Source organism: Cebus imitator, unplaced genomic scaffold, assembly GCF_001604975.1.
Source record: "Cebus imitator isolate Cc_AM_T3 unplaced genomic scaffold, Cebus_imitator-1.0 Scaffold331, whole genome shotgun sequence".
Classification (NCBI taxonomy): domain Eukaryota; kingdom Metazoa; phylum Chordata; class Mammalia; order Primates; family Cebidae; genus Cebus; species Cebus imitator.
In genome coordinates, this window is record NW_016107646.1 from 341,076 (window position 1) to 356,386 (window position 15,311).

At 42.4% G+C, this 15,311-nt stretch overlaps 1 protein-coding gene across 1 annotated transcript in view; it reads left to right on the top strand.

The window, feature by feature from the left end:
- Positions 1–15,089, top strand: part of POP1 (POP1 homolog, ribonuclease P/MRP subunit) — a 43,064-nt gene extending 27,975 nt beyond the window's left edge. Inside the window, exons 12-16 of the mRNA XM_017504995.1 lie at positions 1,870–1,985; positions 4,118–4,309; positions 5,780–5,934; positions 11,353–11,715; positions 12,908–15,089. Of these exons, the coding sequence (XP_017360484.1) occupies positions 1,870–1,985; positions 4,118–4,309; positions 5,780–5,934; positions 11,353–11,715; positions 12,908–13,562 (1,481 nt within the window). The 3' untranslated portion in view covers positions 13,563–15,089. The remainder of the gene's footprint in view (positions 1–1,869; positions 1,986–4,117; positions 4,310–5,779; positions 5,935–11,352; positions 11,716–12,907) is intronic.
- Positions 15,090–15,311: the final 222 nt, after the last annotated feature.

Below are 15,311 nucleotides of genomic sequence, written 5' to 3' on the forward strand. Positions count from 1 at the left end.
TCTTGTCTGCAGCTTAGTCTGACTAAAATCCCAATCATGTCCCCCAGTCTGTGGCAGTGCTTTGCAGGAAAGTGTTCTGTGTACCCAGGCTTGGAAGTGGAGCTTGACTGCTCCTAGACAGGCTATGTGAACTTGTGCAGCACACTGCACTGTGGCTTGAGAGTCTGATGGTTATTATCTCCATGAGGAAGAGCAGTGTACTGAAGCCGCTGTGGCTTTTTAAAATTTTTATTTTAATTTTTGAGACAGAGTCTGGCTCTGTCACCTGCACTGGAGTGCAGTGGCGCGATCTAGGCTCGCTGCAACCTCCACCCCCTGGGCTCAAGCTATCCTCCTACCTCAGCCTCTTAAGTAGCTGGGACTACGGGGGCATACCACCACACCCAACTAATTTTTGTATTTTTTTATAGAGACAGTGTTTCACCGTGTGGCCCAGGCTGGTCTTGAACTCCTGAGCTGAAGCAATCTGCCTACCTTGGCCTCCCAAAGTGTTGGGATTACAGGCGTGAGCCACCGCACCTGGCCTGTTGTGGCTTTTAAACAGTTTCCATTTCAGATCTTTTTATCAGTTTAATTTTTTCTAACTTAGTTTTCCCCTAAAATTTGTCACACTATGGCCCAGTTGCTTCCAACTTATTTTTTCCTAGCCATCAGACCCATACAGGCAAGTATGTGCCTTTGAGTGATATTTCTTTTGTGGACAGTTTAGAGCCATAACTCAAACTTAGAAATTGCCTTTTTTAATGAAAATTCTTCAGTTCAACAAAATGAGATTTGGAAGATACTTTTCCTTAGGGATTAAATGACTGCATGTAGGAAGTTCGTTCTATCAATATAGAAGCTTGTCACTGATAAAGTTTCTTCCCCTTCCTACATGAGTACTTTCTAGCATGGTACAGCTTGTAATAAAGGGAGAAGACACTGTGTTTCACTGAAAATACGTTTATTTTAAAGGGATGAGGCTGGGCGCGGAGGCTCACGCCTGTAATCCCAACACTTTGGGAGGCTGAGGCAGGCAGATCACTTGAGGTCAGGAGTTTGAGACCAGTCCAGCCAGCATGGCAAAACTCTTGTCTCCTAAAAATGCCAAAATTAGCCAGGCATGGTGGCATGCGCCTGTAATCCCAGTTACTTGGGAGGCCGAGGCAGGAGAATCACGTGAACCTGGGAGGCGGAGGTTGCAGTGAGCCAAGATTGTGCCACTGCACTCCAGCCTGGGTGACAGAGCAAGACTCCGTCTCAAAAAAAAGGATGAAAAAATACATTTTACAGAAAGGAATAAATAGTTCAATAGTGGGGTAGAAGAGAAGATAATATCTGTTGGCTCACCATCATTGGATGAGGAATGATACACAAAGCCCTGAAGCCAGTAGCTGAAGTATGATAGGTATATATAATATGGCATATTATCATTATTATTTAGAGATGGGGTCTTGCTATGTTGCCCAGGCTGCACTTAAACTCCTGGGCTTAAGTGACCCTCCCACCTCAGCCTCTCAAGTACCTGGAATTACAGGTATACAACACTATGCCTGGCTTAATGTGCCATATTATTTGCCTTTGTAGTGGCTCCTAGAATTTGATTATCTTACATGTGGAATTAGGCAGTTATTTGGAGGCAATTTAATATTGTGATATTTGCATCTTATACATGAAAAATCAATACTAAAGAAAATTGCTTAGGAGCCTTTCCTATGTCATAGACTATAAAACCGACTATAAGAATAACTAATTTCTTGTCAAGTAAATTCTTCTAAGTAAATGCCTATGAAATAAAATTTTGTAACAAAAGGCCTACTGCCAATGTTTGGAGTTCGACTTCATTGATCTGAAGGATGTGGTTTGAAGGCTATTTCTTTTCCCTCTTAGATAATGAGAAAGTTAGACAGCTGCTTCTGGAGGGTGTGCCTGTGGAATGTACTCGTAGCTTTATCTGGAACCACGATATCTGTAAGAGTGTCACAGAGAATAAAATCTCGGATCAGGTAACTAATAGTGAAAGGATTATTGGTAAAGTCATGAATAACAGGTTAAATATATCATTCTAGAGACCATAAGAAGTTATTCTGTATTTCATAAAATCCCATAGATTTTCTTTTGTTTTCAAACAAGTTGTTGATCCCTGACTCATGATATATACTGTGGTTTTCTTCTGTTCTTAGGGATAATCTAAAAGTAAGGATAGGGATCTAAGAATAAGATAAGGATCTTATCTATTATCCAAGGATAAGAATCTAAGAATAAAGATACATACTATGATTTTTTTTTTCTGTTCTTAGAGATAAAGTAAGAAAATCTCTAGAAAATGTTAATACAAAGATTTTTTTCTTGAAGTGATGATCTCATGGTTTAATTATGTTTTTCTTTTATTGTTTTATTTTCCCTTAAATGTTGTCTTTAATTTTACTATGATTGGGGTCCTTCCAGGGCCAGACATTGTGCGAGATGCTGGGGTAGATGACTAGGATGTGGTCAAAGAAGTATAGGACACTCAGGAAACTTCTAGAAGGGGTACTGAGCTCAGATGAGAAAAATGAGACTGGCCTCCTGGATGGAAGAGCAGGCATTTGAGCTGACTCTCAGATGGGAGTCAGAAGCAACCAGAGTTCTTGGGGGTAGGGTCAAGGTTTCAGCAAAGATAAGATTGCAGGAAGTGAGAACAGCACGTGTAGGAGCCCAGGCAAAAACCAGGATGGTGCTCTAAGTGGATCAGGACTCTGTAAATGGATCAGGAGCGAGGAATCAGGAATGGGGTGAAAGATGAAGCTGAAGACACAAATGGAGGCTAGAACATGAAAGACCTTGAAGCCTTTTCAGGATTTGGACTGGAGATGTGGGGCACCCTTGAAGGCTTTAAGGTTGGCCATGACATGATATTTCACGCTGGCAGTAGTGTGGGGTTGGAGATGCGGGGTGAGGGAGCGGGAGAGGGACTGTGGGTTGGATGGCCTTGAAAATACCCTTGACATATTCTAGGTATGACATCATGGGGGCCTGAATTGTGGCAGTGTGGCTGAGATGGAGAGGCTGAGGTTTAACACATATTCCCAGAAGCTAAATTGACAAGGCTTGCTGGTTGGTTGGAAGATGGGAGGTGAAAAAGGAGGAAGCATGTCGATTAGGTCCTGATGTTCTAGCTTGGATTTAGGATTTCAGCCGAAAGAGAGCCAGAGCCAAGTCTGACTTGCTCACTGATGTGTGGCAGGTACATAGAAGTGCTCAGTAAATATATGAATGGGTGAATGAATGGAGTGTGTAAATTGTGGTGTCATTCAGCTAGGTGGGGAATATAGGAAAAGAGCAAATGCAGTGGGAAGGGTGATGAGTTCAATCTTGAGTTTGAGGGGCTGTGAGACTTCCCAAGAACAGAGGTCTAGAAGGTAGGTTTCAGTCCCAGGAGGAAAAGTCAGAGCTAAAGAGATATAGTTTGGAATTACTAACACATAGATGGTAGTGGAAACTCAAGTGAACGTGAAAAAGAAGAATCAGGATTGGACCTGGCTTGAAGAGCGTCCATGAGGTAGCAGTTAGACTGTGGCCTGGAGGCAGTCTCTTGCATAGTTTTTCTAAACTGAGTGGTAGTCCTCTTAACTACCTGTTAGTCTCTTTTTATAGCTCCAAGAAAAGTTTGAAAGGATGTTATCCACCCGCTACGTTCCCCTTAACAATAATTTTAAACATCATCTATTTTAAATTTTTAAGACCTGGTGAGCAATTTTCTTAAGAGACAGTGTGCTCTTTTCTAGTTGCCCATCTTTGAGAAGGTGTCACTTAATAGTTTATACCTTTTCTACTTCATGGCAGCAGATCTTAATCAAAATCAATGTAGGGACAGACTATCAATATATGAGATGAATCTTGATATAAGAGATCAGCAGAATTAATGCTGATAATGAATAAGATAATTTGGCATTTCTACCCAACCACTTGTGTAGAGGAAAATATCTGTAGGAGGAATATCTTATACTTAAAATGGCTTACATTTATTTGTTGAGAATGTTTTTCTCTTCCTTTTTAAAAAGAGCATTTAACTTTCTAAAGCTGCTTATAGGGAGACCCAGGAGGATCTCCCAGAAGACTAGGGCTGTTTGTCTTGAATTATTTTCTTCCACTTTAGGATTTAAACCGGATGAGGAGTGAATTGCTGGTGCCTGGGTCACAACTTATTTTAGGTCCCCATGAATCCAAGATACCTATACTTTTGATTCAGCAGCCAGGAAAAGTGACCGGTGAAGACCGACTAGGCTGGGGAAGTGGCTGGGATGTCCTTCTTCCAAAGGGCTGGGGCATGGCTTTCTGGATTCCATTTGTAAGTTACTTTTTGATTCTAACAGTTGTAATATTTACAATATATTCCTAATCAATGCTAAGTACTTAAAATGTTTCAGACTTTATGTACAATTCAGGAGGAATTAGTGGTATATTTCTGCCCTTAGAGCTATAGTTCTGGATACAAGATACTTCATACATAGAGTCCCTGGAGCCAAGTTCTCATTATAAGACCCGTACTGACATATTGTCAATTGTTGAGGTTTTTAAAGTGGCCTGATTTTCAAATAGTAGCAGCAACAAAAATGTCGAGGTATTTAATTTGAAGAAATTTGCTATAGTTTAGAAGCAAAGGACTAACTTTTACAGATGGATAGAATACATTTAAAAAAAAATGTTAACTATAACCATATACTCCTATTTATCAACTGTAGCTAAAAATTTTATTAGAATTGAATGTGTCTTTTTTTTCCTGGTTATTTTAAATATTACTTTGAGGGTCGGGTGTGGTGGGTCACGCCTGTAATCCCAGCACTTTGGGAGGCTGAGGTGGGCAGATCACTTGAGGTCAGGAGTTTGAGACCAGCCTGGCCAACATGGTGAAACCCTGTCTCTACTAAAAATACAAAAATTAGCTGGACATGGTGATGCATGTGTGTAATCCCAGCTTCTTGGGAAGCTGAGGCATAAGAATCCCTTGAACCTGGGACATGGAGTTGCAGTGAGCTGAGATTGCACCACTATACTCCAGCCTGGGTGACAGAGCGAGACTCTGTCTCAAAAATAAATAAAAATAAATAAATAAACATTACTTTGATGATAGAGAGTGTAAGAGGCATGTGAGACTTTTAGATTCATGCTGGTAATTAATTTTTAGCATGCCTAGTACAAGGGACATTAGTTAATCATTCAGGAGTAGGAACACTTAAAAATAATTCTACTTAATTTTTTACTATGAGATGCTTTCAAGCATACAAAAAAGAATAGATACTGATATAGTGTATGCCTGTGTGCCATTTACCTGCCATCCAGCTTACGAAATAAAACATTACAGATGTATTGGATGTGCCCTGTGTATCTCTCTCCAGTCTCATTTCCCTCCCTCCTTTTAAAATAATCACTCTTCTGATTTTGGTGTTTGCTACTACCATGAATATTTTTATAGCTTTATTAAAGTATGTTTGTATCCTGCAATAAAATAACTATTTAGACTCAACATGTTTTTAAACTATATACCTCACAGTATATATGATTTTGTAACTTGCTATATTCACTTGGCTTTGAGATTTTTTTCCATATTGATTGATGAAGCATGATGAGGGTTGATTTCATTCATTTTTACTATTGCATGGTAATCCACTGGGTTTATTTATATCCATTCTCCTTCTGATGGGCATTTAGGTTGTTTCCCATTTTCCCCATATAAACAGTTAAGCAATCCCATTGGTAGAATGACAGTATCTTTTTGACATTTTGGTAGGTTGACAGTATCTTTTTGACATTCCTTTAGATCTATCGAGGTGCAAGAGTTGGAGGATTGAAAGAGTCTGCAGTACATTCTCAGTATAAGAGGTCGCCTAGTGTCCCAGGTGATTTTCCAGACTGCCCTGCTGGGATGCTCTTTGCAGAAGAGCAAGCTAAGAATCTTCTTGAAAAATATAAAAGGTAAGAAGCTGGGTTATCTAGTTTAATAATGTCTTAAGGAGAAGAGAAATGCCTGCTTATATTGGCATCCCAAACATTAGGATGACTTTGGTAATTCTTATTATGTATAATGTAGAGTTTTCATAGACTTTTCAGTGAGTTCAGCATTACTGAGAAATACTTAAGAAGATATTAAGTGAGGAGATTGTCTTATATCTATTTGGCTTTTATAGGACCATTTCAGTTACAACCCATTCTGTTTGTTATTTGTTTCTATCAATAATGACGTACACCTAAACATGGACATGAGTTTCAAACACTTGTTAATAGATTTCTACTGCCAACCCCTTTCCTCCTCCAAAATGGAAATTATGTTTTTAAAACTTATTATAGAAGTAATACATAGTTATACAATTTTAATGAAACCATGAAAATATAGAAAAAGATAAATTGGTATAGTCCGGTCATCCAGAGAGAGAAGCACTATTTGTTTGTTTTTTGAGATGGTGATCTTGCTCTGTTACCCAGGCTGGAGTTCAGTGGTGTGATCTTGGCTCACGGCAACCTCTGCCTCCTGGGTTCAACCAATTCTTTCTCCTCACCTGTGTAGCTGAGAGTAAAGGCACGTGCCACTGTGCCTGGCTAACTTTTGTATTTTCTGTAGTGATGGGGTTTTGCCTTGTTGGTCCAGGCTAGTCTCGATACCAATTTTCCATAGATCCACTGGCCTTGGCCTCCCAAAGTGCCAGGATTGTAGGTGTGAGTCACTGCCAGGCCAAGCACTGTTTTTATATCTTAGTACCTATCCATTTAGACTTTTCTTTTTTCACTGGAAGTGTAGCCAGTGAGGGTCATGATTTCCTGTATATCGCTAAGTATATTCTAACATTGGGAATCTGTTGCCCCCTAAATCATAGCTCTCAGAAGCATAGAAGCTTTCTCTCTTTATTGTGGCACTTGCAGTGTCTAGCCAGTGCCTGGTGCACAGTAGACTTAATAACCTTTATTTGTTGTTTAGTGAATGACAGGTTGAATGTTGTAGTTCCTTGATGGTGGGCTTCTTAAAGGCAGAATTGTGGATTTTTTTTTGTTCATTGCTGCAACCATAACTGTAGAGACAGCCTGGCTTTTTTNGGAGACAGGATCTCACTCTGTCACGCAGGCTGGAGTACAGTGGCATGATCATGGCTGACCACAGCCTCCACCTCCCAGGCTCAGGCGATCCTCCCACTGCAGCCTCTCAAGTAGCTGGGACTGTAGGTACCTACCACCATGCCTGGCTAATTTTTTTTTTTTTTAATTGTTAACAAATATTTGGTATTTTCTCAACCTGGCTAATTTTTATATTTTTTTATAGAGATGAGGTTTTGCCATGTTGCGCAGGGTGGTCTTGAATTCCTGGGCCCAAGTGATCCACCTACTTCGGCCTCCCAAAGTGCTAAAGTTACAGGTGTGAGTCACTCTGCCTGGCCTGTGCTTGGGTTTCAGACTATTTGCTGAGTGGTGGATGAATGAGTGACTAGTGATATATTCCTGGATTGCTAGCTAACCAGCTCTTTGAGGGCAGCAATCATATGCTGTACATCTTGTGCCTCCCGTAATACATAGTTGAGAGGCTGCTATGTGTTTGTTAAATCATAGTTGACAATAACTTATTTCTCACTTTTCAGGTTTTTTTATGCTTGAAAATTTTCTGTAGATACACATATGTTTTTAAAGAATTGTATTACATATACTATTTGGAAACCTGCCTTTTTCCTTTAACAATATAGTATGTACAGTTTCACCATGTCAAAAAATATGACTCTAAACCAAGTGTTGACAAACTTTTTTGGCAGAGGGCCAGAAGATAAATATTCCTGGCTTTGTGGAGCCTTTGGTCTCCATGGTAACTACTGGACTCTGCCACTGTGGCTCCAAAGCAGCTGCAGATGACATGTAAGGGGACGAGCATGGCTGTGTTCCCATCGCGCTTTATTTATGGACACTCAGATTTGAATTCCATATAATTTTCATGTGTCATGAAATATTCTTTTGCTTTTTCAACGATTTAAAAATGTAGAAATCATTCTTAGCTCATGGGTTGTACAAAAACAAATTCACATTTGGCCTGTGAATCAGCCTGCCAGCTTTGCTCAAAATGTCACTTTGAATAGTCACATGCAGTTGCGGCATGGATGTCCTGTAATGTATCAGTGGCTCTTGAGGTTATTTCTGATTTTTTGCTGTGTTTCTGTGAACGTCTTCCTGTGTGCATCTTTACATATTTGTCTCATTTGTTCCTTCATTTAACACACATTTCTTTAGAGCCTACGGTGTGTCAAACACCATTCTAAGTGCTGGGGCGACAGCAGGGACAAGGCAGACAAGTCTGTGTCTGCCTTCATGGAGTTTACATTCTTTTTTATTTTTTTAGACAGGGTCTCACTCTATCATGTAGGCTGGAGTGCAGTGTTGTGATCATAGCTCACGGCAGCCTCCAACTCCTGGGCTCAAGCAATCCTCCCACCTCAGCCTCCTGAGGAACTGGGACTATAGGTAGGCACCACCACTCCTGGCTAATTTTTAAATTTTTTGTAGAGACAGGGTCTTGCTTTGCTGCCCAGGCTGGTCTTGAATTCCTGGCCTCAAGCAGTCCTCCCACCCCGGCCTCCCAAAGTGCCGGGATTACAGGAATGGGCCACTATACCTGGCCATGTAGCTTATGTTCCTGATGGAAGTACAAGTTTCTAGGCTGGTTGGGGGTACCCAGGAGAGGGGAGGGAGGCTAAAAGTCCTTGAACAAGGAAGAAGGGGTGGGATGCAGGGCACAAGTGGAGAGGATTCAGGGCACAACTCAATCTGTTGGGATTGAGTTCAGTTCTTTTCAATCTAAGGCTGTTAGACTGCCACTGATACAGTGTTTTTTGTTTGTTTGTTTTGAGACAGAGTTTCACTCTCGTTGCCCAGGCCAGAATGCAATGGCATGATCTCTGCTCACTACAATCTCCGCCTCCTGGGTTCATTCTCCTACCTCAGCCTCCCAAGTAGCTGGGATTACAGGCATGCACCACCACGCCTGGATAATTTTGTATTTTTAATAGAGACGGGGTTTTTCCATGTTGGTCAGGCTGGTCTTGAATTCCTGATCTCAGGTGATCTGCTGGCTCAGCCTCTCAAAGTGCTAGGATTACAGGCATGAGCCACTGTGCCTGGCTGCCACTGATACAGTTTAATTTGCTTTTATTTCTTTGGCTATCTTCCAACTAGATTTACTAATAGATCTCACCCTTAATCCTATTTTCCAGACCACTTTTGGTAATCCTTAAGTTGGCTAGTTCTTCTTCCTCAGAAAAATTAATATAAGGCTGTTAGACTTCCACTGAAATCTGAACATGGATTTATTTAGCTAGGTTAGATTCTGTGGTGAGCGGATTAGGTAGCACACTCCTGATTGTGACTGTCTTCATGAAAAAAGAGGCACAGCTATCAGCCAGCAGTAAGAAGGGGAGAGAGGCTGTTGGAGATTTGAGGAGAGAGGAATTGTAAGCAGTTTCTAGAAGAATGGAAGATAGAATTGAGAGGAGAAACATGGGATCTGTAAGATGTAGAGGACACCTACTTGAGATTTGTGTTTATAAAGGAAGACGGTTCAGGACCATCATGAGTTCTTCCTCAGCTGTGCTCTGCAGCTCGGGCTGGCATGGGGTCACTGGAGAGTCGGCCGTACCCAGGTGGCTTTGCAGTGGAGGGAGTCAGGGTGTTTGTAGGGGACAGCGGTTAGTGTGAGCCATGGAGTCTAGGCTGATGGAGAGCGAGGCAGCCTCTGGGAGCAGCAGGAGGTGCTAATGTAAATATATGGTTGGGGCATTGTTGCGGGAGGGTAAGTGGGTGGAAAACGGGAGGCGTGGCTTTAGCAGTAGGATACTGACATTGAGTTTTAAGCTGGAACAGGTGTTGGCAGTGACTACATGTAAGGTATGACCAGGGATTGGGTGCTTGAGGTGGGAGAAGTAAGAGATCTGAAGCGAGGGTGGGAAGGTGACTGGTGGGATATTGGAAGGGTGATTTAGGCAGATGCCGAAGCCACTGGGAGTGACAAGAGTCATGGTGGTACAGAGCAGCGTGACCTTCAAGACCATTTATTTCAGCCTTGTTTCTAGGAACAAAAGCTTGAAGACAACCAAAATGTCCTTTAATAGAGGACTGTCTGAACCAATTAGGTGTATTCATACAGTAGAATAAGCTACAAGATACACAGCCTTTAAGAAAGAATGAGGGAGCTTTCGGCACTGGCATAAAGTGATCAAGATATTTTGTTAAATGAAAAAAGTAAAGTTAAGCAAAAACTAATGTACCTAGTATGCTGCTATTTGTGTAAAAATAAGTAAAAAGAAAAATATGTGCATGTCTGCTTATATGTATATAAAATGTCTCTGGAAGGTTATATAAGAAACTGATGATGATATTTAATGTCTGTGGAGGGTAGCTGGGTCACTAGAGGTCAGAGTTAAATAGAAACTTCATGTAACCTTGAACTTAGAAACTTGTAAGTATATAGGAAAATCCAGGCACAACTCCAGGGGAACCAGTTGCTTGTAGCTTTCAGGAATGGACGCCCTGGGGTGGTCCGGTGGCCACATGGGGCTACATTGTTTATTGAAGACCAAAGAAAATAAAAACGGTTAGCCAGTAGAGTTGGTTATTATTATTATTGTTGAGACGGAGTTTCGCTCTGGTCACCCAGGCTGGAGTGCAGTGGCATAATCTTGGCTCACTGCAACCTCTGCCTCCTGGGTTTAAGCAATTCTCCTGCGTCAGCCTCCTAAGTAGCTGGGATTGTAGGCACCCTCTACCACGCCTGGATAATTTTTATGTTTTTAGTAGAGATTTCACCACGTTGGCCAGGCTGATCTTAAACTCCTGACCTCAAGTGATCTGCCCACCTCAGCCACCCAAAGTGCTGGGATTACAGGCATGACCCGTTGAGCTCACCCTATTATTCTTTACCGTATGTTTCTTGGAAAGCTGTGTGTGTGTGTGTGTGTGTGTGTGTGTGTGTGTGTTTAAAATAGAGATGCATTGACTGGGCACTGTGGCTCACACTTGTAATCTTAGCACTTTGGGAGGCCGAGGCGGGCACATCACAAGGCCAAGAGATTGAGACCATCCTGGCCAACATGGTGAAACCCCATCTCCACTAAAAATACAAAAATTAACTGGGCATGGTGGCACATGCCTGTAGTCCCAGCTACTCGGGAAGCTGAGGCAGGAGACTCGCTTGAACTCAGGAGACAGAGGTTGCAATGAACTGAGATCTCGCAACTACACTCCAGCCTGGTGACAGAGCGAAACTCTGTGTCAAAAAATAAGAGAGAGCCGCATTATAATGGTTATAATTATTTTAGTTTTCCATTCCTAAATTGTTCAACATTGGTTCTCCTCTTTATTTTTCTTTAGACGCCCTCCTGCAAAACGGCCCAACTACGTTAAGCTTGGCACTCTGGCACCTTTCTTCTGTCCCTGGGAGCAGTTAACTCAAGACTGGGAGTTAAGAGGCCAGGCCCATGAAGAACCTTCTGTAGCTTCATCTCCAAATGGTAAGGAGAGTGACTTAAGAAGATCTGAGATGCCTTGTGCTCTCATACCGAAGAAAACTCCTCAGCCATCTGATGAAGTGGGCACATCCATAGATCACCCCAGGAAGGCAGAGGAGGTAATGGACGCAGGGTGTCAAGAACCAGTGGGGCCTGAGAGCATCAGAGACCAGGAGGCCAGTGAAAACCATGTTGCTGCCACAGGGAGTCAACTCTGCGTTCTCAGGTAAGTGTCGGTGACTTCTGGGTACATTTTGGATTATTTATTTTAATACTGAAGAGGCTACAGGATGTAAATGTCGTCACTGTTTCTTTATGCAAAACCCAAGTGAATTTATAGACTTTCTGGAAGGAAAAGCCAGTCTTTTATATTTCCTAGAGAGCTCAGGGAAAGAACTTACTAATATTTGATGTCGGGCATGATGCTAATTGATGGAATGATTTACAATATTGTCATCCGTGGATCTAAGCCAAGGCAGTTTCTTCTGACATGTTTTATGCAATTTGAGCAAGCATTCTTTGCTTTAAATCACCAAATTAGATTTATTCCAGTTCCTTTTGAATTATATGGATTTGTGATAGAATAGCAACCCATTAGATGTAATATGGTCCTAACCAGAGAGGCTACCATATATAGTATGTTCTCCTCTCAGTATTGCTGTGGTCCAGGTTCTGTTTATCAGTGAACCTGCATTCTGTGCTCTGCTCTGATTTTTTTTTTTTTTGAGATGGAGTCTTGCTCTGTTGCCCAGGCTGGAGTGCAGTGGTGTGATCTTAGTTCACTGAAACCTCTGCTTCCTAGGTTCAAGCGATTCTCCTGCCTCAGCCTCCCAAGTAGTTGGGACTACTGGTGCGTGCTACAACCCTTGGCTAATTGTCACCATGTTGGCCAGGCTGGTCTTGAACTCCTGACCTCAGGTGACCCACCCTCCTCGGCCTCCCAAAGTGCTAGAATTATAGGTGTGAGCCACCGCGCGGCCTATGCTCTGATTTTTAAAAAGTGCTTATCCTCTAGCTTTGTGCTTACGTTTCCATATAGTAGCCTCATAATTTCATATCATTCTTTCTTACTTTACATGTAACTGTCCCTCACATTTCCTTTACTCACCAAAATCTGAGTGCCTCTTTATTTTCACCCTCACTGTGATTGCAATCCTAGATTCTCACTGTCTTATTTTCCCTGTCTTCACCTTCTTAAACCCTTTAGTTCCTGAGTTTCAGAATGGCAAACACAAAAAGAAAAATGTCAGGACTAAAATGTGCTACGTTGTATTTCTAATTTTTTAAAAATTGTAGTTTGGATGCTTTCTCATATAGTATAAAAGACTCAGATTAATTCTAGCAGTGTCTAATCTTCTGATTGCGTATTTTTTTCTGGAACAAAATATCCTCAAACGTATGTCTCCAACTTCATGTAGGAGTAGAAAATTACTGAAGCAACTGTCAGCCTGGTGTGGGCCCAGTTCTGAGGATAGTCGGGCAGCCTGGCGAGCTCCTGGCAGAGCCCAGCAAGGGTTGACCAGAGAGGCCTGTCTGTCCATCTTGGGCCACTTCCCCAAGGCCCTGGTGTGGGTCAGCCTGTCCCTGCTCAGCAAAGGCAGCCCTGAGCCGCACACCATGATCTGCATCCCCGCCAAGGAGGACTTCCTCCAGCTCCGTAAGGACTGGTACTACTGTGGGCCCCAGGAATCCAAACACAGTGACCCATTCAAGAGCAAGATCCTGAAACAGAAAGAGAAGAAGAAAAGGGAGAAGCGGCAGAAGCTGAGACATACCTCTTCTGATGGCCTGGCAGGGGAAGAGCCCATGGCTGGGCAGGAAGCTCTGACTCTGGGGCTGTGGTCAGGCCCTCTGCCACGTGTGACGCTGCACTGCTCCAGAATTCTGCTAGGCTTTGTGACTCAGGGAGATTTTTCCATGGCTGTTGGCTGTGGAGAAGCCCTGGGCTTTGTTAGCTTGACAGGCTTGCTGGATATGCTGTCCAGCCAGCCGGCGGCCCAGAGGGGTTTAGTGCTACTGAGGCCTCCTGCGTCTCTGCAGTATCGATTTGCGAGGATTGCTATTGAGGTGTGAATGCGCCCTCATATCTCAGCAGGGCATAGATAATAAGTTATTATTGTCTGCCAAGTTCCACATGTGGAGAGTCTGTTTCTGCTTCAAAATATCATGCGAAACTCCTCGGAAACAAGAATAAAAAATAACGTAGTATGCAGATGATGAAATGTTACATCATCCCAGTAATGTTGTTGATTTCCATCTTTCCCCATCCTTGCTGTAATACTTTTAAATTATTTGGCCAAAAGTTTGTATTATGATCTCTTGGTCTGTGTAGTTAGAAGCTGTACGAGTTATCCCCTATTTTTGTTGGGAACAAAGGGCTGTCAGGTCTATTTGAGAAACCTTGTAGTCATGTGATAAGCAACAATAGATGTTTAGTGATTTCACTGTTATGGCAGAAGACAAGACTAGATGCTTGGCCTCTGTACATGAAATGTGGGCCCCTGATGGGCCACATTCAATTCTGTACCGTGATTACCATGCCGAACAACTCAAGCCTTAAAGAAGGAAGTCATGGACAATCGATTGCTGCCTGTTTTCAGGCAGGCAGTTTATGGCATCGGTGCTGGGCTGGAATTAGAAAGGGGGCCTATGACATTGATTTCCTGACTCTTTGATCTCTTTATTGTTGACCAACACATGATCCTAGGAGTTACTTAATATTTTTAAGTAAAAAAATTATTATTTTTTTTTTGTTTCTGCAAAGAATTTCTCAAAGCCATAGAGGAGCATTTCTCAGAATGTGTTCTATGAAATGTGCCACCTCAAAAAAGAGATTCCAAGGTCAAGTTGATTTAGGAAACTCTGTATTAAATAAAGTTAAGCATATCTTTATGAAAGGACTTCTGGAAACTTCCATGTAATAGTGTGCATTGTAGATCTCCAGGAAGAAAACGATAGTGTATCATATTTTCTAAATACTTTTGATCCCTCACGTTCTCTTACAAGGAGCACTTTGTAGGACCAATTTCTTAGGAGCGCGCCTTGGGCAGTGTGGCTGCATAGTGCCTAGCTACCTCTGCAAGGTGATACTAAGCCGGCAAGGTGCCTTTCCACACTCATGCGGTCACATTGTCCACCGGAGAGTCTCAGCAGGGTATAAAAGAAAGGTCTCATCCTGCCCCACAGGAAGAGTGGGTTCAGTGTGGCTTGGTTCCACGTGTGGAGAAACTCGGCGCTCACCTACTTTTAGTTGCCACCTATGTCTCACTCATAGTCTTGGTCCTTAACTTTCCTGCCATAAGTTTCTAGAAAAGCTTAAATGGGATTTTTTTCTAAAAAATGTCAATGTGCAGTTAGGCATTAGTTTATGTCAATGCATTGGGTTTTTGCAGTAGCGTTTGGCAGTAAATAGCTTTGAGGGTGATGAGGTGGGGGAAAGATATGGGAGGTGGTAGTCAGAAAATACCTGCCACCCACGAGAGGTCTGACGCTTTGCCTCTCACACGCCTCTAATATCTTTGGATCCAACCCAGATGAGACGGAAAAAAACAGTGTAACTAGGTGGCGTCTGTAAGCAGAATAAATGAAAATGTCACCTGATGTTCAGTTGTGAATATTTATTGGAGCATTCCTTATTTGTTTTCTGGGCTCTAAGTCACCTCACTTGTGGCTGAGCTCACTTGATGGCAGAAGTCTGAGTGTGCTGCGTGGTCACCTAACCTCATCCTGTACAACCCCTCCCGGGGCCTGCTGCCCTGCCCTCATTACAGGGGATGTTTGCAGCCACTCTGCTTTGTGGGTGGTAGGTTAAAGAGCTGTGCA